This window comes from Corvus moneduloides, chromosome 5 (genome assembly GCF_009650955.1).
Source record: "Corvus moneduloides isolate bCorMon1 chromosome 5, bCorMon1.pri, whole genome shotgun sequence".
NCBI lineage: Eukaryota > Metazoa > Chordata > Aves > Passeriformes > Corvidae > Corvus > Corvus moneduloides.
The window spans coordinates 33,107,370-33,131,234 of NC_045480.1; the positions used below are offsets into that span (position 1 = coordinate 33,107,370).

The window sequence follows — 23,865 nt, forward strand, 5'->3', positions numbered from 1 at the left end:
GACGTTTTATACCAATTTAGGCAAAAATGCACTGCAAATACATGGTAAAAATAATAATAAGTATTTTTCACCCAGTAAACTATAAGGGCGACAGTCTGTTGGGTGAGTCTCTAAACACTGGATGCACAGTAGTTACTTTAAGTGAGTAACTCCTGTGAATGGAGAATGTGCAGATGAACACCAAGGAAAAAAACAATTAGCACGCCTGGCAGTCAATGATGCTATAAATTTAATCGTGTCAGCCTTCCCTCTGGAGTTGAAGACTATCACTTTTATCACTCCCAGCATACAGTCCATGCTGTGGTTCACTAAGCCAGCAGTGATGACAGCAGATGCAAATCTTGGGAGGTCAGTATTGTCAGCTACGGGTAAGCTATGGGTTTTATTCCAAGCTCTTTTAGGTACTTACAAAAGCAGAAACAGACCCAAAGTCAGCTTAGGCTTTCCTGCATGGCAGACAGGAGCAATGACATTAAAAAAAGAACAGTGGGATATAGAGTGAATACAGATTTCTTGGCTTTCTCAAGACTTTCCTCTTTAAAATAATCTGCCCACATAATGTCTATACACAACCTATCCCCTTGCATTCAGAACTCTCCTTATGGTCTCCCTTCCTCCATGAAATAGGAACAAAGGAGAAATCCCCAGTAGCTTAGATACTCCAGCACATAAAATATTGCATGACAGCAGTGGTGTTATTTAAGATTATGTAGTGGTTTAATAATTCAAAAGCAGAAACTGTCTGGACACTGAATCATCAGACATGTACATTTTCTGTATCTCAAGAGAGTCTACTATGCCATCCACTGAGCTTCCAGACAGAAGATTATGTCTTGTTTGCTGCTCACAAAGAACACTGACCTAGAGTGAACTCAGTTAATGTAAGACACTTCTTTTAAGTGCTACACATATATTTCATATATTTAAAGAGTCAAGTTATAAAGGTGATTGTTGGAGGAATTTGCCAGCTTGCAGAAAACTGCTTGCTTCAAAAGCAACCTAGTCCAATACACAAGTATTTTCTACACTGAAATTTTGAACGTCATAAAATTATCTAAACATATATGTGGACAAAATTGGGGAGGGAAAAAAAAAGACAAACATCCTTACTAAAGGCAGCACATACTAAGGCTTGATGTTTTCATACAGATAAGAGGGTCTGGTTGCCAAACACAGAACAGGGGTTACATTCTTAGCTCCTTATACTGGATTTCAAAGATTTACATTTAATGTATGGGATTTAAACCATGGTCAATAAATTACAAAGTAGGGCTGTACAAACATCTTATTGTTTAATTCTAAGTTAGAATAATGGAAGCATGTGCAGGAGCAGCCCCTCTTGCTTTTTTAAAAACCCGAAAAATAACAAAAACCACAAATAAGATCTGCATTATCATTACAAACTTTTTGAATAAAATAAATTCATGAAAAATACATCTGAAGTAGTACTTAAATGGTGTTAAATCTGCTAAAATGATTTTCTCCTGAGCCGATGCTAAGGCTTAACAAGGGATAAAAGAAATACTCTGATTGGCTCATGAAATACTAGTTAAAGATGTGGAGTGGTTGCTATGTGATGTTATAAATAATTAGCATACCTTATTTCAGATAGAGCCATGGCCCAGATTTATGCCTGCACAATGGCTCAGCAAACTAGAGGGCTAGATGGCAACTGTAAGACCCTGCACTGAGGAAAATGCTTATTATTCTTAGGCACTTCTGAGAATAGCAACTGGGGTTGTAGGAAATTTATCTACATCATGAAACGTGGTGAAGCATCTGTTCATTAGAGCACAAACAACACATGCAGACAAGTGCTGCTACAGGAAGAGACACAGAGAGGTTACGTGATAATAACAGACACATCTACAGTGGTAACGCTCTTCTCTCCCTCAGAGCATGAGCACCTAGTTAGGAAAAATAAACTATCAGAATATGAGAGGACATCAGATATTTTTCAATAGCCACAAAGAATACAAGGCCTCGAAAAGCTACAGCTGATTTATTAGAGGGATTTGGGCAGAAAAATGAGAAGTGTCAGCACAAGAATTTCTGTTTATTGGAAAGGAGAAAAATTTTGGATAATCCTGAGAAAACATGTATGCTTACTATGTTAAACATGTCATGGCTGGGAGAGAAAGGCATTTCTCTAGAGAAGGGGAAAAATTGGTCAACAAAGGGTGGATTTTTTTTTCCTTCAAATAACTTTCTCTACATTTTAGGAAGTGAGGCTCTCAGGTTTTATTTTTTTAAATCTCAGACTTGAGAAATTCACATGTTAATGGCTAGTGGGAAAAAAAAAAGGCAGCAAGAGACTATGTGCTAACTTGCCTCAGGCTTTGTCTGAGCAATGTCTACAAAATAATCCAGCCAGTTGAATTATTTTTCATGTTTGGTTCTGTCTAACAAGAACTGCACAACACACCAAGTGAACTGATAATCATGCTCCCAGGAAACTCAAGGGATGTCACTAATAAATTATCATTTCCACCATGCAACAATGTTTATATAAAAATATTGACAGAATAAATGAAAAAATACTTGCAATCTATGAAATTCTTCTAGTACACAGCATACATAGAAAAGATAACTTGGAAAAAAGTCATCAAAATGAATTAAAAGAATTACAATTGTGAACTTTGCCTTCTTTGCATTCTAACCCTTACAATTTTTACCACTATTATCAAAATCAGCCTGATAAACAAAACTACAAATAGGGAGAGAAAAACAGTATTTACAAAATATGCTTGCAGTATATTTTTCAAAGTGCGATTATTAAATGTCAGACAGAATTGTTTATTCCAAACACAGCTCTCAATTGAGAATTATATTTTAAATTCTCAGATCTTAGTACCAGTTATAGCAAAAGACATGTAAATTTCAAGGGTTTAAGTAACTCTTGCTCTGAAATATAAGCAAAAAAATTCCAGACATCAAAACATGGCTGTGGTTAGACTGCCTAGATGAGACAGATGCATCAGTAGTTTTCGTACTGAAGCATGTTTAATCAGCTTTTTACAGCTATAAAATAGGTACAATGGAGAAATTTCTCAACTACTTTAGAGAACTGTAAACTCAGATGCAGAATACGTAAACATCTTGCCCAGGATCAAACAAAGCACAAATGAAAAAGTTCTGCTCTCTTGAGCAGTAAACCTCTGCCCAATGCTTTAGCGCCTCAATGTAAAATGTCTCTACAAGATGCCTTTTGCATGATTCACCCACTCCAGATACAGATGGCCAGTACAGAAGCAGCATATTCAAGAGTACATTCTTGCTACAGGATTCCCTTCTTGTGATGTTTCAGTATCTTTAATCCAAGACATTTTCTATTTACCATTTGAGAAATATTATCAAATGCTGACAAGAATATCAGATGAGAATTCTGAACAGTACACCAGCATTTGTGAACACAGCAAGTGTATCTACAGCTCTCCAAAGCGCTCAGTTTAGTGATGGAGAGAGTTGTCTTTTCTGTTGTTGTTTTTCAAACAAGGGCAATTCAGGAGCAAAAGCCAGAACTGTGTCCAAGAAGGATCTGAGAACTCCTGGAAAGTAGGCTTACACAGCCCTTTCACTTTAAATACAACCTCCCCCTGAGGCAGGCACATCACTGTCACTGGACTCTACTACTTGCATCAGACCACACATTGAGAGTCTGTCCTAGGTGAAGGAAGACACGCAGCTGTGTGGGAAGCCTGGTCTTTAAGAGGGAGGTCTCTACAGAGACCTCCATGGGGTTACCTCTTTGGAGATTGGACAATGACACTTGGACTGGTTGAATGATGTCAACAGGACTCTTATGAGTTAGCTACAAGGGGCTTGAAAGCCACAAGTCAAAATGAATTTGCTCTGGCTATGACAGATCATGCTTTGTTCTCCACAGCTACTAAAGAAGCCCTGTACTCCTTTGGCTATGATGATAAAAAAGGTTATTTTGTGAGAAAAATCACAAACAAGCTTATTCTGATACTGTCTGAAAAAAGGAAATAGCCAATATTTTGTTGTTTAGTACTCCAAGTAGTTTTTATTACTTACATAAAGTCAGGAATTTGCCCTGCAAAATGCATTTCACATGAATGGTCTTATCAAAGAGAACTCAATTCTCCGTATGTTTAAGAATAAAGATTAGAACCCTAATGTCTCCTTTTACTTTTGGTTAGAATGTCAGGATTTGTCAATATTCCCATCCAGAAGGTACTGAGGATTCTTTAACTGCCCTTCTGCAGACATGTGCTCATCTGACCGATGATTTATTAATGACTGGTTACCTGGGAAGCAGGTGGTTAGGTGCTCCATTAGTGCTTCTTGTGTGACTTGTTTTCGGGCAGAGTTCATTGCTGAGATGGCCAGGCAAAGGATTTCCCCAAGTGGAATAAACTGTGACTGAGTGATGGGAGACATGCTGATGGGTGATACATCACCTGTAAAAAGACAAAAGATGTGCAATGAAGCGTTTTGTTTAAAAATCTGCTCAAAGAACAAGGATGTAGAGATACAGCTGGTGAAAATTCACAGAGATCTCTCGTTTTTGAACTGAGCTGGGGATAAAACTCTTACAATGGAGAACCATCCAACAGCTTATTTCAAAACTTAAGAGACACCGAGAACTTTGGAAAATGGGAGATATACACTATGCAGACATAGTTTCTCAAAGGGTACAACAGACAGACTTAGAAAAATGACAATAAATTAGGACTCGTGGTTGCAAAACCTCCTGCTTAACTTTGTACTAGGTAACTGCACAAACAAAATAGTCCCACATATTTCTCTGGACATAAAAGGGGAGGTTTCACTCCCCTTTCAAAGTATAGATCACCCACCATTTCAGTTTGATATAGTATTTTTTATTAATAGTAATAAAGATCAGAAAAAATGTTGCTAACTTAAAGAATAACATTTTCACTCAGCTGATAAAGCACAGAACACTCCTTAAGAGACGCAAAAGCATCCAAACACCTTAAGACTGATACCCTGAATAAACCTCTCCTGGATCTACATGCCAAATGTCTTTGTACAAACTACATACTTTTTAGAAGAGAAGTTTTGATGGTTTCAGGATGGCCTGAAAATTAAGTTTGTTGTAACTTTTCTCATGTTGTCTTACAAACTATTTATTAATCTATAGTTTAAAAAAAATCATTAAAAGATCTTAAAGTTACAGGAGAAACAACAAAATTATAATACTAGCATGACTACACATATACAAGAGCATTTTAACATACTTTATCCAAGTACATAAATCTCTGATTCTGCTCTGTAACTCTTCTTGAAGTGGTAACAGCTCCCCAATGATCTCAAAGAGAGGAAAGCAACAGGCTAAAAGAATTTCCTTGCCAGTAGAAAAGGAGTAGAAAGCGTAACAGACAGAACAACGGGTGCTTGACCATGAATCCTATTCTGGCCACAGGTCAGTCAATAGCCAGGGATTAAGTTCTACCTAAACGGCTTTGAAATTTCAGGAAAATCATGCTATTTCTGCTGTCACAGAGCAACACCTTGTGATCAAATCATGAATCAAATTACTAGAAATTAATTCAAATCCAAATTTTCATTCTCAATTCAGAAGATCTAATATTTGCCCTATTAATTCTATATTCCTATTATGTCTACTAAACAAGAGCAGCAGCTTCTAAAATTGATTATCAAAATGCATTTACTCTAGCATTATACTCAGCTCTTCAGGGGGAAAAAATTGGTAGGAGTAGTAAACTGCATAGCTGTCTCAGTGAGACTTATGAGCAATTTTTCAATCACAAGCTCTACAATCTGTTGTACAACAGTGATAGATGTTACCCAAGACACAAGAATGATTTAAAACTACACATTTGTGCTGTGCTATCTCCTGATTGCTTTTGCTTAACCAGGCCTGACCAGATCAATGCTGCATTCCCTTCCCAGCACGGCAGCATTCTTCCAGCTGCAACACAGTGAAGCCCAAGACCCTCCTCATTCTTATCTCACCACAGAATAATGACCTTGAAATATAACATTCTCTGGACATTTTTTATTCAAATACACCTAAAAGTTCCTGCCATGTGCATTACAGACAACGGCAAAGAAGATGACACACAGCTTACAGGGAAAGTTTAGAGATATGCTTCCATATGACTTGGGAGCAAACACCATTTGTTCCCTCATCATTTGAGTATGGATAAAGAACGTCACTAACCCGTAATGTTTACTAATAATTATATCTGCTGTCAGTTTAAACTTGTTCATAGACAAATCTTTGTAATCAGCCAGACACGTAAGTTTACCAACTTTGATCACCAGTCACCATGCACTTTGTACAGGGGATCAGTTTCTTTAATGATTAATTTCATGTCTAAGAAGCATCAGAATTACAGTAAGAATTATGCAGATTTAGCTAAGCAATTTAAGAAATTACTGTCTTTAACACAAAGATTATGTGTCATGGGTATCATTGTGAGAACTACTAAACTGAGTTCAGTGCAATGTCAGACAGATTGGCATATATTGGCCACAGCTGAGGTTTAATCTTATCAGGTTCATTGGGCACTGAAACAGGCTCTCTGGTGTCCTGGTTTTGCCTGGAATAGAGTAGCTTTAAGGACATCCAGGTAAAGGGCAGCAACCCCTTAACTGTTTATCACCAAAGACCTGGCAATTTCTTAAACCTAAGCAGCCTGGCAGGAGTATCCCTGTGCCTGCTCCCAGCCATGCACTCTCACTGCCAGCTATACACGTGCCAGGATGGGAGAGTGGGAGGAAGACCTCTCTCTCACCCTTGCATGGGAATGATCCATTCGCAGCTAACCAGAACTATACTTAGGATGTAAAGAATGGGCCTTAATACCATAATCAGATTCCTGAAGTGGGAAAGCCACTCAAGGAATTTTATACCTGAAGCTTTGCTCTGCAGCCTTGTAGCTGCCCCCAGAGGGATGCTTGGACAAGAACTCAGAAACCAATTGCTCTGCTCCTGCCCAGGAGCAGCCCATCCCTCTCCTCTGACTGCCAAGAGCCTGCAGAGATCCACCTCTGAGATCACTTCCAGTCAGGACCTGTTAACTTAAAACTGGCTAAGTTCAAACTAAGAAATAATAAACTTTGCTTGATTTTAGTAACATTGCACAGTTCTTCCTTTTAAAGTAGGCCTTCAGCATGGAATTGCTTTCTAGGTTAGTTAGCAGAAAACATTCAGTCTGCACTGAATTTGACCTCCTGCCAGCAGGACTCTTGTCACCAGGAAGAAGCCAGGAATTTCCACTGAAATACTAACTATACTTCACATTAATTCCTCAACACAAAACATTCAGTATTGGTTCCTTAATGTTAACACAATTTCTAGCACAGCACGTTATAGTTAGTATACCAGGGTAACACACATCCTGCTTACAAATATTTGGGAGCTTGACAACCATTTAATTAACTATAATTGCCCATAAAATCATAATTTAAATGGCTTTAAATGAAATAGAAATGTTCAACAAATATTGGTTTATGTGAGGGCCTTTCTGGTTCGTAAGGGAGTATCGTGAGTTAAGCCTTATTCTTTTCCACTGAGTGCTTTTCAGCCTTCTTCACAATGACAAGAAAACTGTCGTTTCACCTCTGTTGTGACAGAATAATCTCCATAGTTTGTTGTTCATAACTGTCTGCTAGAGATAGTTACTAGCTCTTGTTTGAAAAGGCTAGCACACATTTTGAGCAGATAGAAAGCCAAACTCCCCTCACTCAGGGAAGTTCTGATTTGCCAGATTTTATCTTGACTGTCCTGTGGCTCTGGGAAATTACACGCACTCTGTGGTTATAGTAAAGTCAACAAACTCCTTTGATGCACAATAACAGCAAATATCTTGCATCTATAATATAATATATTAACATCAATTACGCACATAAATACTGCTAGGCTGTTGAACAGAAGGTTTACTACAACTTCTTTAGGAAAGATCTGCTTAAAAAAAAAAGCAAATATGCTTTTCCTAATTTTTTGAAGACCACATCACTTACACAAAACATCTAGCATATGGCTCCTGTTAGCTCTGACTGATGCTTGTCTCAAGCAGCTTTCTTTTGAAATCAAATTGGTAGCCTCGACTTTCATATGTTTGTGTTCCCAATTAAATGAAAACTGGAGCTCAGAGAGCAGTTTTCACCAGCTGACTGCATGTTTTGTTTAAATATAAGATATATACGTACGTATATAGCTCTAGCTCTGTTTCTGCAATGTCTTTCCAAACTTCTCTCTAAATAAATTTTTTTTAAAAAGTTTTCTAGATTTCTTGTATTAAGTGACACTCAATTTTAAAGACTGTCTAAGCACATAAGAAACAGTGAATGGGAATTGTACTAATTTATGTCTTGGGGATTTGTATCGCTAGCCTGGGGGGAAAAATTATTTTTATTACTTAGAAATTAAAAAGATTATGAAGAAATTAAAAGATTATGTAGCACATAAAATAAACACTTAGCTCTTACATAGCACTTTTCTGCAGTGGTTTTCAAACATTCTGAAAAACTGGGAACCATAACTATCCTTAACACATAGATGAGAAATTAATGGTCTAACATAGCTGGGAACGAAAATTCCCACATCCTGAGCCCATACCAGCTGGAACTTTCCCTGTGCTAGTGTATCAGTGTGTCTGTTCTCTGAAGGTCCGGGTGTCACCATGTGGGGAGAAAATGAGGCAGACTACATTCTGTACCATGTATCAGCAATTAAACTATCAACTACACACTGATGACAGAATTTTTATTAGTGATTCTACTGCTGGAAAGAAGTTACCTAGTAGTCAAACTCTTTGTCTCGTGAACTCTGCATAAAGATTACTTGAAAAATCACCTCTTGACTTGCAAATGGAACCAATTCAGTACAACCATTGTGAATGAATTAAAGAAATTACAGTGCAAAAATCACACTATATTAGAATTTATACACCCTATTTCTCTGAAATAGGGAGGAGACCCTCTGATGCACACTCTGTGTCCTGTAAAGTACAGGAAGTCAAAGCCTAGTTTCACTTCTTCAGACTCTCAACACCTTTTTAATCTTTTGTTTCTTACGGCTCAAGATAACCTTTAAACATATCTTTTAGCCTGGTTTCCACAGAAAATGAGGCTTGAACAATCACAACCTGTGCGTTTGCATGTGTCAGGGAGATAGAGCCTCACCAGACAAGAGTGATTCTAAAACAAGGGTATGCTACATGTTACATCTGTACAGAGCTTCAGGCATAGCCACCTCCCACTAGACAGGACAGAATCCAGTCAAAAAACACTTGTCAAGGGAAATGACTTCACTATTTTTGGTGCTTACAGAACTACATTATTAATCAGAAAACATTGAGCTAGAGTACCATAACTTCATGGCATCTCATGATAATAGTGGTGGTTGCAACAGAAATCCCCCACAAAAATTTTCTTGCCAACAGCCTGTTCTGATCAACACTTGTCTATGATTTCACCCTGGGAAGAACTACAGAAAGGTCATTTTCAAACAAAACTACTTGTAATGGGCAAAAGAGGGCCTAGAATATTATCATTTTTTCCCAAGAATACTGTAAGCAAAAAGTCTCTTCTAGAAAAAGTACACTTTCAGATTTACTTCATGAAGGGACAGATGCTGAAGAAGTTAAGATGTCTGGCCTGGGTTGCACAATCACCCCTTTTTGCCCCAAACCCCATCTTGACTGAATTATGCTAATTAAAGAATTCTTACATAGATGTAGCAAACTTATTCTGATGCGAATTCGCTACACGGACATATAATTGCCATTTTAAGCTAGATGTTCCCATTTGATTGAACAACAGGAGGGAAAAGGAAGAATATGTAGATTTCTTTGGTATTAACCAGATTACCATGAAATACCTTGAATCTGCACTAGCATGCTAACACAGAAAAGATCACATTTCACTGGCAAAACTGGAAACAAAGAAAATTAGAAGAAATGTTGCTTGTGCTGTTTCCAGACATACCCTAAATCCTCCTTTTAAGCTACAATTCCTGGAGTATTTTATGAAATAAGCTGCAGGCTGTGTTTACTGGACAGCTACACATATCAGAGGACTGATAATAACAATGAAAAAATACAATAAAGATTTTTCCATTTATTCCTGTTTAAGAACAGCTTAAACAAAGGCTCAACAAATGCAGTAACACATTCATTCACTAACCAGCAAGTTCCTTCGGCATCTCTGAAATGCACACCCACCAAAATAAAGAATAAACACTTCCAAGAAAGCAACCACTCCAAATCTATACAGCCTGAAGAAAACACGCCAAACTTAGTATAACCAATATAACAAACTTAAACAAAGTTCTAGTTCCTTGTTAGTTATTAACTTCAACTATGTAAATTGATCTTTTTAATCATTCAGACACAGCTACAATCATGATCTTCAGGTTCACCAAGTGGCACTAACTTTCAGAAACAGGTGCTAAATTACTCACAGTCAGCAGACTCGTCTTACACGCATTCATTCCTGTGATTTAATTTTCCTTTTCTTTGTTCATGTCCTGTGGCCAGCTGCCTCCTGATCCAAAGTGATATCCCAGCACGTGTTACAACTATGATCATAAAAAGTTTCTGCTGGAGCATGGAACTTTCCCAGAGGATTCAGTTGAGGAGATTTCTGTAGCATTGCTTATCCTGGGAAGGGGGGGGGGAGGGGGCCAGGCCGGGGACGACTGTGTTTTTTTAATATATTGTGTGCTTTAGAATGTGTTTCCCCAAACAGTACTTTTCAAATGCATTTTTTAATAAATGTCCATGTCTATATTCCTGGCACACAATATGTTAAAAAAGGGGGACTTACCTGAACCCCTATGGTCTGGTTCCATGCTCCAGTACAGTATCCAGAGAAGCTGTGATGTAACAACAATGTGCATATTGGGGCTTTATACCACTGTGGAAGGTGGCTGAATGCAGCACAGGTCAGTGCCACAGGACCTGAAAGAAGAAAAACAAAGCAGGCTTTTAGGCAGGAATATACTGAACACCCACCTCTTAAATCAGGAAATAGGGACACACTGAAGAAAAAAAAATGCAGTTATCTATGCAGGTCCACTGAAAGGAACACTATTTCACACAATTCTCACATAAGCATGAGAAATAAATGGTTAAGAAATTACAGAGGAGGTGGAGAAGAATCTAAAAGGGACTACAAATATAACTCCCACACAGTGTTTTGAAAACATCTCTCTCTTTGCCCGGTTTCCATGGAATGGCTGAAATCACATTCTGATACCACCCCCTGTTCCGAAGGCACTCACAGTCTTTGCAAAGCACCTCTCCACTGCAGTGCCTCAGGATTCTGCAGTGTCACTCCTCTTCTCCCTGGCTCTCTGCAAAGTGAAGTCATAGGAATGGATCAGCCAACCTGACTTCTCACTACCCTGCCCAGAATCCTTTGTGAACTGAAATGAGTCATCGCTCTGAAAAAATCCACAGCGCAATGTTCCAGGTTTCTCCGTGTCTGCGCTGGCTTCTTTGTCTTTGAAATGAAGTGCCTATGCTTCTGGAACAGTGCCCAGCTGCATTGTACAGGATAACAAGCCAGCCTTCTCATTAAGTGGACAAGAAAGCTATTTACATGCATTAGCAAAGACAAGCTAAAGCTTTAACCCTCTCGTCAAGATAAAAAAAAAAATCACCCCTAACATATCTTCTTGATGTAATGCACAACTCCCCGTATACACAGAAACATAAATGCACAGACATTTGTGGGCACAAAGACACTTACACAGATCAGTATTTTCTTAAACTATTCACTATTTATCATGACAGTTACCAGTTTTAGGTCTATTGATTAAAACGAAAGATTTACTCTCCTTTGTCAGTCCTGAAGAATGCTGCAGATCTAAATGTAACAAGCAGCTCTGCTGTACACTAGATCAAAGTTGTGCTGCTGCAAACTGTTTATCAAAAAATTAGAAGCAGTGGACAAGTTCTTGTAAGCTTATTTCTCATTATCCCATTCACCATTTGGGCTTAAAACAAAGTGATCCCTGAAACCACGCCAGACAGAAAATGTCAAACTGCTCCAGGTGCTGAGGGCCAGCAGAGCTGCTTCAGCTTCTGCTACCACTGACAAAGAAGGTAATGCTCAGAACGAGGTCACTGTGTCAGGATCTCATTCCCAGTGCTAGGTTTTCCTTGGCTTGGTGAGGATATGCTAAGCTATAGCATCAAGGAAACACAGAAGAAATAGGAATAATGTGTGAGATGAGAGACAGATGCTGTTGTTCCATAGGAACATTTTCAGTTGTTTGGAGATTTTCTTTTAAAAGAAGGAAACATTTAAAATTGCCTTTACTGAGAAAAACCTACTTTAATCATGACCTCATCATCAAAATCACACCAACATGCCAAAATGGAGGTGCAAAAAGGAAAAGGGAGTCTTGCCACAAAACATTTCTTTAAAGGTTCCTACATTCCAAGCATTTTGAAATACGCATATTGAAGCATAGAAGGCACATAATCCATAAAATTTTGAAACACAGCACTTTAGGGCTCACCTGTGCTATGCTGGAACAGGCAGTTCTCCTAGGTGTTCCCCCAAAAATGAACACACCAGGTGCTTAGGAGGACTGAACGAAATACAAGTCACCACCTCCCTATGCTGCAAGCCCTGGCCCTACAACAACCCTGGCAGTGAAACAGTCCAACCAAGCCTAAAAGGTCTGTGAGTTTTAAGAAGACAAGTAAATAGCTGGGTTATACAACTAACAAACATCACTTGTGGTTACAGGTCTGTGGAGGTTGTTATGCAGCAAAGCCATACAGCAGATTAATGTACAAGTGTAAGGTTAATGGGATGCTTTGCTACACTGGTAGTTACACAGTAGCCATAATCTCAACATTAAAAACTGGGGGGTTGCTATACACACAGTCAACAATTTCTGTTTTCCCTGAAAGGCCTCCTTCCAGGAAATCTTCCTTCAACTTTACAGAAGTCTTGCCTTCCCTGCAGCTGCAGGATCAGCCACAACACCTCTAATGAATCCAGCTTGGCATTTACAATGTTTGGATCCCCTAGGATTGTTCCTGGAAAATGTTTGTCTGCAAAGTACACACCCACTTTACAGAAGCAAGACTCACTCCATGAAGAAAAATTTAGAAGTGAATTAGAACAAGCACTTACTGAAAGTATAAACAACAGCTCCAGTCTTCTTCCCCTTTGCACTGGACAACCTTCATGCAAAGCTAAATAGCTGGGCTTGTGCATGCAGCGCTGTTTACACACATATGCACAAGATCTTGCTGCCATAGTCTTGCTACTAACACCAAAGTTAAAACACTGGCGGAAGAAAGCTACAGGTAATACTGCACTCTGAATACCTTGTCTCTCTAACAAATTTCTCTAGGACTTGAACCCATACTATATGCGCAAGACCAACCCAGCTATTCTGAACAGACTGATACAACTGCAAGCTCTTTCAGTGAGACAATTCCTCTTGCATGTGTGATGCCTATGGCTACCTGGAATGCACCAAGCATGCACGTGTCTAGGGTGCACAGACATCTTGTGTACATGCACCTAGGCGTGCCTTTACTCAAATTCATCCATTTACAGCACCATTACACAGTCCTTTCATCAGTATTAACAACAGCAAGAAGTACCTGATACCTCAAACATGGCAGAGGGCAGAAGTGAGAGACCAGCACTGGGGAAAATATAAATGAGAATGTTTAGAAGAGCTGAAGTTGATGGACAAACCAGTGCTGCCATCATCAGTGATGTTACAGCAGCATGGCCTCACAGGAGGAAGGCCTAGCCAAAATACTGTATGCACTTCCCAACCAGGGCAGCTACTCTGTTCCTCCACCCCACATCTCCCCCCACAGCACAACAGAGGTTGGTGCTAAAACAAAGCTGCCTTATTGACAGTGTACAGTACAAACACACCATAGACTTCTCTCTGTATAACCCCATGCATGCACATGCATCCAAATAGACCAGTACTCAAAACACAGTATAACCTGAGATCAATCTCCATCATACACGGAGCAAGCAGATGATCTAAAAACCCCATTTTCTTTCTTTGCATACACTCCTTTGTCAAACTCTACATTAGCTTGCATATATCCTTCAGTCCTCCTGAGTCAGGGCCTGGGATTCCTTTCCTTTGCCACAGCTCTTTCCACATCACTTGAGAGGGAAACTCAAGAGGAGGAAAGGAATATGCTAAAACAGGGACACACACACACACACACATATGACAGAAAACAAAAAAGCTTAAAAAAGAACATGGTCAAAAGAGTCCAAGAAGGTTATCAAGAGTCTTCAGTCTCTCCTGTACCAGTTACAGTGGATTCCCAATTTCAGAGGCTAAAATCAGCCATCAGTGCACAGCAACTGGAGTCTGTAGCTGCAGAGACCATAGTCATCTACCACAGGATCATAGAATATTCTGAGTTGGAAGGGACCCACAAGGATCATCAAGTCCAACACAAGTAAATAGCCCATACAGGAATCAAACCTGCAACTTTGGTGTTACTGGAACCATGTTCCAACCAACTGAGCTAATTTCAGTGTTGGTCATCATTGACCACCTCTACAAGAAACAACTTCACAAAGCAGGAAGCACCCAGAAACTACACTAGGAACACAGCCCACAAACCCTGTGGCCTCAGAAGAAATCAGATTAAGGAACATCAGAGAGATACCAACTTACACTTATGTTTCTTTAGGAAATCTCTTAATACTAAAAATTTTGACATATTAGTGCTCCACTAATAACAACTTACTTGCAGTATGCTAATAAGTTCCACTTGACTTACCTGAACAAATCTCCTGGTTCTTTAAGAAATCACAAGAGGAAACACGATCAGGGTATTAAGTTCATTAAAATCCCAACGAGTAATGCCCATCTGTTTTTGTTCTAATGTTGTCTAGGAGTTTAAAACCCTTTCTCTTTTCCTGCTGCTTACACCCCAAAGTATTAGCAGAGAACACACCTCTCCTCCTTCAGATCTCTTTCCATTGGCTTTAAAAAAAATCACACTCTTCTAGTGTTCTTTTGTATGTCTGCCCTTCCTGTCCCTTTAATCCTGTTAGAGGACTCCTCTACATTTACTCTAGCTTACGTAACTTTCTTTTAAAAGCAACAACCAGAATTCTGCACCATATTCTAGTGTTCCAGCTAACCTCCCACCTGCATCAGTTACCAGGAAATTGGAATTCCCTTACTTTTAGTGGAAATACCCTGCCTTATAACCTGTTTTTCTCCCCACAGCTGCATTTTAGTGGTGGCTCGCTGTCACCCTACAACTGAGCAAGCAGTTCCAGTTATCCTTTTTATGCTGACTGCAACTAAGTATGAAGCAAATATTCCTGGGTTTGACTCCCAAGATAATGATCTTTAACATCTCACTCTGTGGATATGATTAAGGATCTTTGATCATCCAATTATTCTCAATTGTTATCCATTTTTAAGCATCTCCTCTTACCACATTCTAAAAAAGAATCTCAAAAACCTAAGAAGAAAAACAAACAGTACTCTAAGTGTTACCTAATGCAGGACAGAATCATTACCCAGCGTCACACTTGCTAACACAACCACCCAGGAAACAGCATATGAATGAAACCATCAAGTCTTAACCGGGAGAACCAAGGCAACCAACGCAACTCCCTCCCTCAAAAGCCCAGTAGGTGAAACAATTGTGTCTTTTTAGAATTCAACTACTAAAAGAGGCTTCTTTAAATTATAGCTCACTGTAAAGGATGTGATATTTTAAACCACACAGAAGAATTCTCTGTATTTTGTCGCTAGGACCACAAAAAGAGAAGGGAGGAGGGTTTGGGTTTGGGTTTCTTTCATAGAAATCTGCTACTATCAAATTAATTTGACTAATGTTAATGCTATATTGTAATCAACCACACCAACACCCCACCCCCTCAAAAACAAAACCTGCCTGTTCTCTAGCAGCAAACAGCAAATGCAAGGAAAGATAGACGCATTTAAAAAATCTGACACTAGAGGAGGTTTGGCAAGAGAGAGTAAGCAAATGAGAAACAAAAGAAACAAAACCCAACAAACAATGATAAACCTTGATGTTTTCTTATAGGGTGGAAATTGTAAAAACACAGAGAAAAATACTCCTTTTCAAACACTGCTGAAAGCACAAAACACGGCTCTTGAAGGTCTTAACCACACATTCTTCACTATCCTCTTCAATTTAGCCAGAACACATTTGCAGTGTGGCTGGAGATGCTGCAGCAAACATTCAGCAAGAATCTAGTCAGCAGATAAAATTCTTGAAAGGTGAAGTGATAATTAGCAACACAACCCAAAGACATAGTGCACTCTCTCTCATTTATATTGACTACTGTAACCATTAAAAGATTTTCAGCCTGAAGAGAGTACTGCAGTGGTTACAGCTTTTCAAACCAATAGTGATGACTGGCAGATAACATCAGGTTAAAATAAGAACCTGCAACACTGAACACAAGTCCCATGGTACTGCAGCAGCCTTTAACAGCCCAGTTTTTCCTGGCTAGAAGAGAGAACTGATGAAAAGGCCAGGCATGGAATCAATTAAATTAGTGCCAAAGTGGTTTTAAAAAGAAAAGGTTAGATGCTCCAAAGACTTAGCAGTTGAGAGTTTACTGGGTCATTTTTTTCCCTGTGGTAGAAAGCAGAGTTTTCAATATGGCTGGAGTACCTTTAAGAAGGTATACTTCAAAGTGAAATCTAAATATTTTGCACCTCAATACATGAAGAAGCTATATTAGTATATTCTGCCCCTATGCTCTACCTGCGTGAGGTACATGCAATGACCCCTGCTTCCCACAGTGGTTCAAAACTCTTTTAAATTCCATCCTTTGGTCTCACCTGTGTGGGGATTAGCTGTGAGAATGGGAATAAAGGAAATGCCATGGCACAACAGTTCAGCAGCTCACCAAATCTGCTGCCTCCCTCACGCTCGTCAAGCATCTTAGAGTAAGCATTGGAAAACCAACTGCACACATTGCCACCAGTGTATACTGCACCTTAAAGGGAAATGCCCTTATTCCAGACAGAAACAGTTCTTTTGAGACCCTCAGGGACTGGCATATTTTGATTTTTTATCCCAATGAGTATGACTGTCAGCAAACGCAGCAACGAAAACCTACCTCCCCAAATAAATGACAGCACCTAGAACCAGGGGTTCCCACAATTAAACAACTCACTGGATGAAATATTTCCTCCTGTCCATTTCACATATTTTTTACTTTTGAATTTTACTGAGCACTTATTTACAGGAAGCAGTAAACTAAAACCTACAACAGATGTTTTATTAATGTTAAAACAGTAACACCTCTCTACCTACTGCTCTGTCATTTTAAAGTGAAATTTCAGGAATCCGAAAATTGCCCTGTACATGAGCCATAAAACCAAACACAGTATTCAAAAGGATAAAATTACAAATTTCACAGAACCACCTCTCTTGCATGACTTCTTACGTATCTCATTTAGAGTCATAAGTTTAGAATTTTAATTACCACTCCTGACTCATCTAACGCATTCACCACTGACTCCAGCAACATGCAGAGACCGTGCTCCTAAAAAAACATAAACTTAACAAATTTAAGCACTATTTTGTCAGTGCTCACTGCACTGCTTTGTACTACAGTGCTGATGTCACTATTCTGCAGAACTGCTCAGCTGTTCCATTCAGCTGTCGCGAGCCCCTTCTGAAATCCTCCTCAGCAGTCTTAATGAACCTGAACAACTGCGATCTGACAGACAGGGTTACCACTTCATTATCCATTTCACCCTTCAGATTTTTAATATAGCTATTAAACCCCAAACATTTAGTATTGATCCCTGCTGCACAAAAGACTTTTAACCATTTCCAGGGCCCAGAAGGGGCCGTCCTTCTTCTTTCTCCTCTGTATACTAAACTGAGCTTGACAAGACTTTTCTTTTGGACTTTCACCAAGCATTTATAAAGCACTAGAGCGTGGAAGAGTTCTTGTGCTCCCTGAGTGTCGCAATGACCCAGTTTTCGGAAAGATGAGAGCACATAAAAATAGTTGTCTCTCTGCCCTCTTATTCAGTATAGAGAGACCTAAACTAGGATATCAAGGCTAGATTCCTGAGATGATCTCAGGTGTTGCTGATGATCTCAACTTTAATTAAACTAAACCAAAAGGTTAGCAAAAGGAGAATCAAGATAATTTCTTTAACAGATTTCACAAGTAACCACAGGACACAGGGAGAAAAGATCATATATACAAAAATGTTGAGATCAAAGCATAGGGGATTTACAAACCCAAGCTCTAAATTACTACATTTAATGTCATAGCAAGATAGTTATTTTCTTAACACACATTAAAACAACAAAATAAGTCATTCCTTATATCTTGTCACCATGTTGTAATTCCTTACGCCTGGCTGTAAGAAAAAAGCCTTTATAGTTACCATCATATTCTTTCACGAAGCAACCTCCACAGGCAGTACTTTAACTCACCCAGATCTTATGGGCCTGAGGGCACCTCCTACTTAGACAGGTAAAAAATGTCTCAAGTCAGAACCAGAGCTTGAGAAGGCTCTCTGCTTCAAAAGCATTTCTGATTATCAGTAAACAAGGCATTGCACATGGTGAAGGGGATGGTACATGCCCCTCTCTCACCTGGCCACCCCCTCTGTGAGGCTGGAACCGCTGCACAGACGAGCCCCCAGAAACATCTACAGGGGATGCAAGTAACCCTGAAAGCTTACTTTTTCAAACCCCTGCTGTTCTTCCTGTTTGATTAGCTACAAGTTTTAGTCTTAAAGAGTTGATGTAGAGGCTACCTAAACAAAAACCTAGGCTATAAAGATTGAATTAGTAGCAGAAGAAGACAGGAGAGAAAAACAAGAAACAATATAAGAAAGAAAGAACACAGGAAAGGTTAAAAGGAAATGTGAGGAAAGAGCTGATTTTTGTTTGATTCCTAAAGCAGACAATGCAGCATCTGAGATGTTACTTCTGAAAGTAGTCTTGTTAAAAGAATCCCAATGCTTAGCAGGGCTAAATGGAAGCAGAAATAATAACCAAATGGTAAGAAATAAAATTAGTACCTCCAGCTGTAGGAAGGCTGGGAAAAAAATTAGGGTCTATAGAATTGCTGGAATAAGCCAAGTGGGAATGGCTGCGTGTATCAGTGAAGAAAGAAATGAACAAAGGACAGTTGTTTTGTGACAGCTGATCTGCATGTGCCTGCATCCACTCGGTGCTTGCTTTTGTTTTGTTTTCTGGGCTGACCTTCACCCCCTGCCATACAAAGGATTCAGTGAAAGCCTCTACTCAAAGTCTCAATTAAAAGCCCAAAAGAACAAACATATCTTGGGCTGCAGCCCCAAGCCTAAGCCCAGGTGCCAATGACCCAGCAAAGGCAGCATCCCCAGCAGAGCACCGGGCTCCTGCCGAGGGTACCTGCATACTACTACACCGCCTTGGAAAGAGCCCTCCTCCCCTCCCAGTGTCTGGAACAGGCAGAATAGCTAAAAACAAACCTTTAGCTTCTTCTCCAAATGGCTGCTTCTAAGTTGTTATGACGAAAGATCAAAGCTAGGGGAAGGGCGGGAGCTTATAGGACAGTAAAGAAAGTTGAGAGTAAATTAGTAGTGTGCATACAAATACATGCATGTAACATCACTAAGGGAGTATGTTAATGGTTTGGGCAGTTTGAACAAAAACATGTGAAAGCAGTTAAGCATGTCATCACCAACACTGTCTTTAGAAGTGTTCTGCTGCTTTATGAGCAGCTCTTCAAACACACATGCACATTTAGTTTCATACAAAGATGGTGTAATGCACAAGAACTTGAAAATGTGAGGCTACCCAAACAGCATCCTGCATGGTCTGCAAAGTCTATGCATAATACGTGTGAAGTTTTGCTTTAAACTGTGGTATTTCATTTTGGGTACTGCATTTAACTGACTTATTCCAACATAGATTTGTTATGCAGCATCCAGTTTGGTACATGCTCAGAACATAATTTGGAGAGCATCGGTGTAACAGGGATAAGACAGAAACTGACCTCAGGGCTTTGGTCTAAAAGACTAATTTACTGTCAGAACTATCTTGGTGTAATTATACCTATGTAAATACCCATTTATTCTGGAATAAGTGTTTTGTTTAACCTGATTTAGCTTATACAACTTCCAGAAGTTTTATCAATGGGGTTGGTAGTACATGCATAATCCTGCTAAACTCATCTGCATGACCTTTTGTATCATGCATAAAAAGATGAAAGTTAAAAATGGAATAATCAATAGTAAAAATATAATACTAGTTTTGTTACAGGCAAGCATATGTCTTCCTGTTGTTCAATCATATGCTCCCTAATGCATTCAAAAACTAAATGCTTAAACAAAGGAATTAACTTTCTACTAGTACTTTTTTTCTGGGTTCTGACAGCTTCAGTCTTCAAGAGTATATAACCACTGACATTTAGAGTTGCAAGTACTATTTCTCTAAAATCTTCCTGTTATGGAAAAAGGCAGAGATAGTAAAGGAGCCAAATGTGGCTTCTATTGCCATATGTTGTTTCTAATAGTCACAGCTTGAGTTTCAAAACTGATGTAGATTTTCATTTCCCTTTATTTCCATTCAGTGCTGCTGTACTATTGGTACTTCTTAAAGTCGAGACTTACTAAGAAGCCTAATTTTAGGCACTCATTTCTGGAACATGGCACAAAAGCTCACGCTCAAATGTGAAAAGAATCCATGCATGTAAGATATCTGGAAATACCTGAAAGTCTTGGTCACATCTCCTTCATACCTCAGTTTACAAACAAGAGCCTAGAGTCTACTTTACGGCATAGAGGTTTGAATGTGATTTACATGTCTGTTGCCTTGCTCCTGACAAACATTTTTCGATGGAAGTTTCGATGTAATTAGTGTTTCCAAGAAAAGTTTGGGGGTTGCAAAATTATATTCTTAAGAGGTATACAGAGTAAGAAGTTCTTGCTTTTAGAGAATATAATTCTGGTATTCTTCAGGATATCTTTGGAGACTGAGGATGCAAAAGCCTAGTGCAGCTTCCCAGTGACATTTTTCCTCCTGATAACATAATTTCTTTCAAGGGCAGAAATTACCTTGTAAAACATAATCACCACATATTTTCCCCTCAAATGCAGCCTCTGATTGTCTCATTCATCACCTAGGTAGATAGACATTACGCAATTCTGTTTGCCGGATACTGCTCCTTAGGAAGTACTTGCAGAATACCAAAAGGATATACACTGCCCCCCAGGCCTCCAGAGAGGGTCATCTTCAACTGTGGCTTCCACCAACAGTGAAGTCACAGCGCTGGCTTTCTGATATCACAGCATTCTCTGTAGCAACAGCCTATGAGGTCACAAATAAAGGATTATCACTTTGTTGCAGGATTAAGGGAACTAAGAAGCTGGTCCATCAGGAGATGCGTTTTACTCCAAATAATGGGCATTAGGAGAATGCTGAAAATAAATGGGTTGTAAATTGTCTTTGTCTGGCATGCACCCTTTTTTCAATAATACTGTAAAATAAGGTATTGCTTTCATTAACAGCTCCTAAGCAATGGAATGAACTGCAGGCACTACCTCCTGAGCTATTACATGGAAGATGAATTCTGAAACAACTTTCATATCTTAGGACTCCTCAGTCATTTGATTTTGCAGAGGTAGACATCAGTCAGACCACTCCCCTCAAATGGTCTGCTGGTTAGTTTATTCACAAGTGTTCAAAGCTAGTAATAAGTTTCAGAAAGTGACTAGAAAAAAAATACAAAAGGAAGTCTGGAAATATCTTGCCCTAGCCCATCTTATTGTTTAGACAAGGATTTGTGAAGATGATTCCAAACTGAGAGTCTATGTTACTAACAAAGACCGAAAAAAATATGCATTGTAAGTTACAGCAGAAAAAAAAAAGTACTAGATTAAAACTCCAGAAACAGTGATTACTTAGAAGAACCTTCAGTGCAAAATAAGTCTGCAGTCACAGGAATCTTTGCCACAAACATCGCTGTTAGAATAAAACACTTGTACAAATAATGTCATTACATTCTTAGTGGTTTATTTTTTTCAACAATATCTGGTTTACTTCCCAGTGAATACTCTGTTTCAAAGTTTTGTAAAATACAGAATTCCAGAACCTGTTTGAAACTATTCCAAAACCTTTATCCACCCACTTCCCCACCATGGAGCAAATCAAGGATAGCACAAATACAATCACCAAACGAATGCTTCCTAGCCTTTCAAGGAATGACTGTGGCTTTGACATAACTATCCAGAGCCCAAATTATTTTCAGCTTTTAAAGAGTTATAGTCTGCTGGGGAAAGGAGGGATGAAAGGAAGGATGATAACGGGTGACAACAGAGTTACTACATTATTCACAGAAATCCTATGACACATGCACGCTTGCACATGCAGACTTTTCCCACATTTTTGAAGTAATTGCCCACTTTTCTAGACGCCTGGAAACTCAGGCTACCTGATGTCTGGAAACTAGCTACTATATGCATACAGTCTTACCTCACATGTGCAGCAGGTCCAACACATCAGGTTACTATGTATGCATAATTTATCTGTCAGGGACTGTCCCAGATTTTTAGATTAAGATCTAAAAATCCTAAAACAGCCCAGCTTGTAATTTTCAATCTGACCTGTGATGCAACCAGTACAAGCAATTGTACAGTGTGAGAGTATCTTGCAACTTCAGGAAGATTTTTGAGTAAGGCCCTACTTGCAGCTTATAGAAGATGGAAGGAGATACTTTCAGCATTATGAGTGTAGGCACTAATACCAATTTCCATTCTAGACTTGGAAGAAAACAGTGGGCAGATTTGCAGATTCACCTGGAGCCTCACTCACCAGTCTGGAAAATTTATATTTCTATGTTGCAGCAGGACAACTATTAAAAACGCTGAGAAGAAACAACACAGACGGACTAACGAGATGTTTCACGGTGTTTTAAATACGCTTTGAAATTTTGCAACCTATTTAAAAACGTTGTTTCTTTTGCCCTCCAGCAGTAGCACTGAAGAACCTCAAAGGAAGTGCTTAGATAGACCAGACTTACTCGCTTTGCCACTCGGCTCTGCAGCTTTCTAGGGCTGTCGAGAGCGGCCGGGCTGATCCGTGCCGTGAGACACGAACCCCCGCGCTCAGCCGCGCCGTGCGCTGCCAGCGCCGGGGGCGCCCCGGCCGCCTCCGCGCACCCGAAACGCTGCAGAGACGCTCAGCCTTTCGCAGCACCGTCACTGCCTAGCGGCCCGCTGCAGCCAGCCCGCGCTAAGCCCGAGTACCCAGGGCAAGGCACGATCCGCGTCTCCCGGGGGAAGCGCTGCCCCGCCGGCACAACCCGCCCTCCGGCGAGGCGGGAGTACGGCACAGCCTCCACCGCCCGTGCTGCTGACGAAGATTTTATCGCGCAGCAAGGCGGGGAACGGAGCCAAACGGGGAAGGACCGCCCATCCCATCCCATCCTGGCCCGGCCCGGCCCGGCCCGGCCCGGCCCGGCGGCCCCGGGGGGCGCGGTACCTACCGAGCGGCACCTCCGGCAGCGCCGAGGCGCGGAAGCCCGCTCGCAGCCATGGCAACGCGGGGCCCGTTCCCTACACCTCCCTTCCCGAACCCCTCACGGAAAGCTGCCAACGCTTTAGGGCCCCCGAAACAGCGAGAAAAAAACAATATGCGCCCAGTCGGAAGATGGGGCCTTACTCCCACCTTTGCACGACGTTTTCAACCAAAACCCATCGCAGTGTTCTCCTTCAGCAAAGGCCACCCGCGTCCCAGCCATTTTGGATGCATGAGCAACTCCCACAGGGCATGCACCCCTGTGTGCTGCTGCCTCAGGAACGCCCAGAAAATCCCAAAGAGGGAGAGCTCAGAAACAAAAATAAAAGAAGGGGGTTTTTATTGATTGGTTTCTTTGGCC

General features: G+C 40.1%; 1 protein-coding gene across 13 annotated transcripts in view; it reads right to left on the reverse strand.

Annotated features, from left to right (window-relative positions):
- The window catches only part of STOX2 (storkhead box 2), a 144,358-nt gene that overhangs the window by 15,185 nt on the left and 105,308 nt on the right, over positions 1 to 23,865 (reverse strand). For 9 of the 13 annotated variants that reach the window (XM_032108031.1, XM_032108032.1, XM_032108035.1 and 6 more), the window contains one exon: positions 4,272 to 4,424. In XM_032108031.1, coding sequence (XP_031963922.1) covers positions 4,272 to 4,424 — 153 coding nt within the window. Of the gene's footprint in view, positions 1 to 4,271; positions 4,425 to 10,785; positions 10,920 to 11,242; positions 11,319 to 23,654; positions 23,743 to 23,865 lie in introns of those variants that run through there. The other 4 variants (XM_032108038.1, XM_032108037.1, XM_032108040.1 and 1 more) reach the window with 3 other exon arrangements.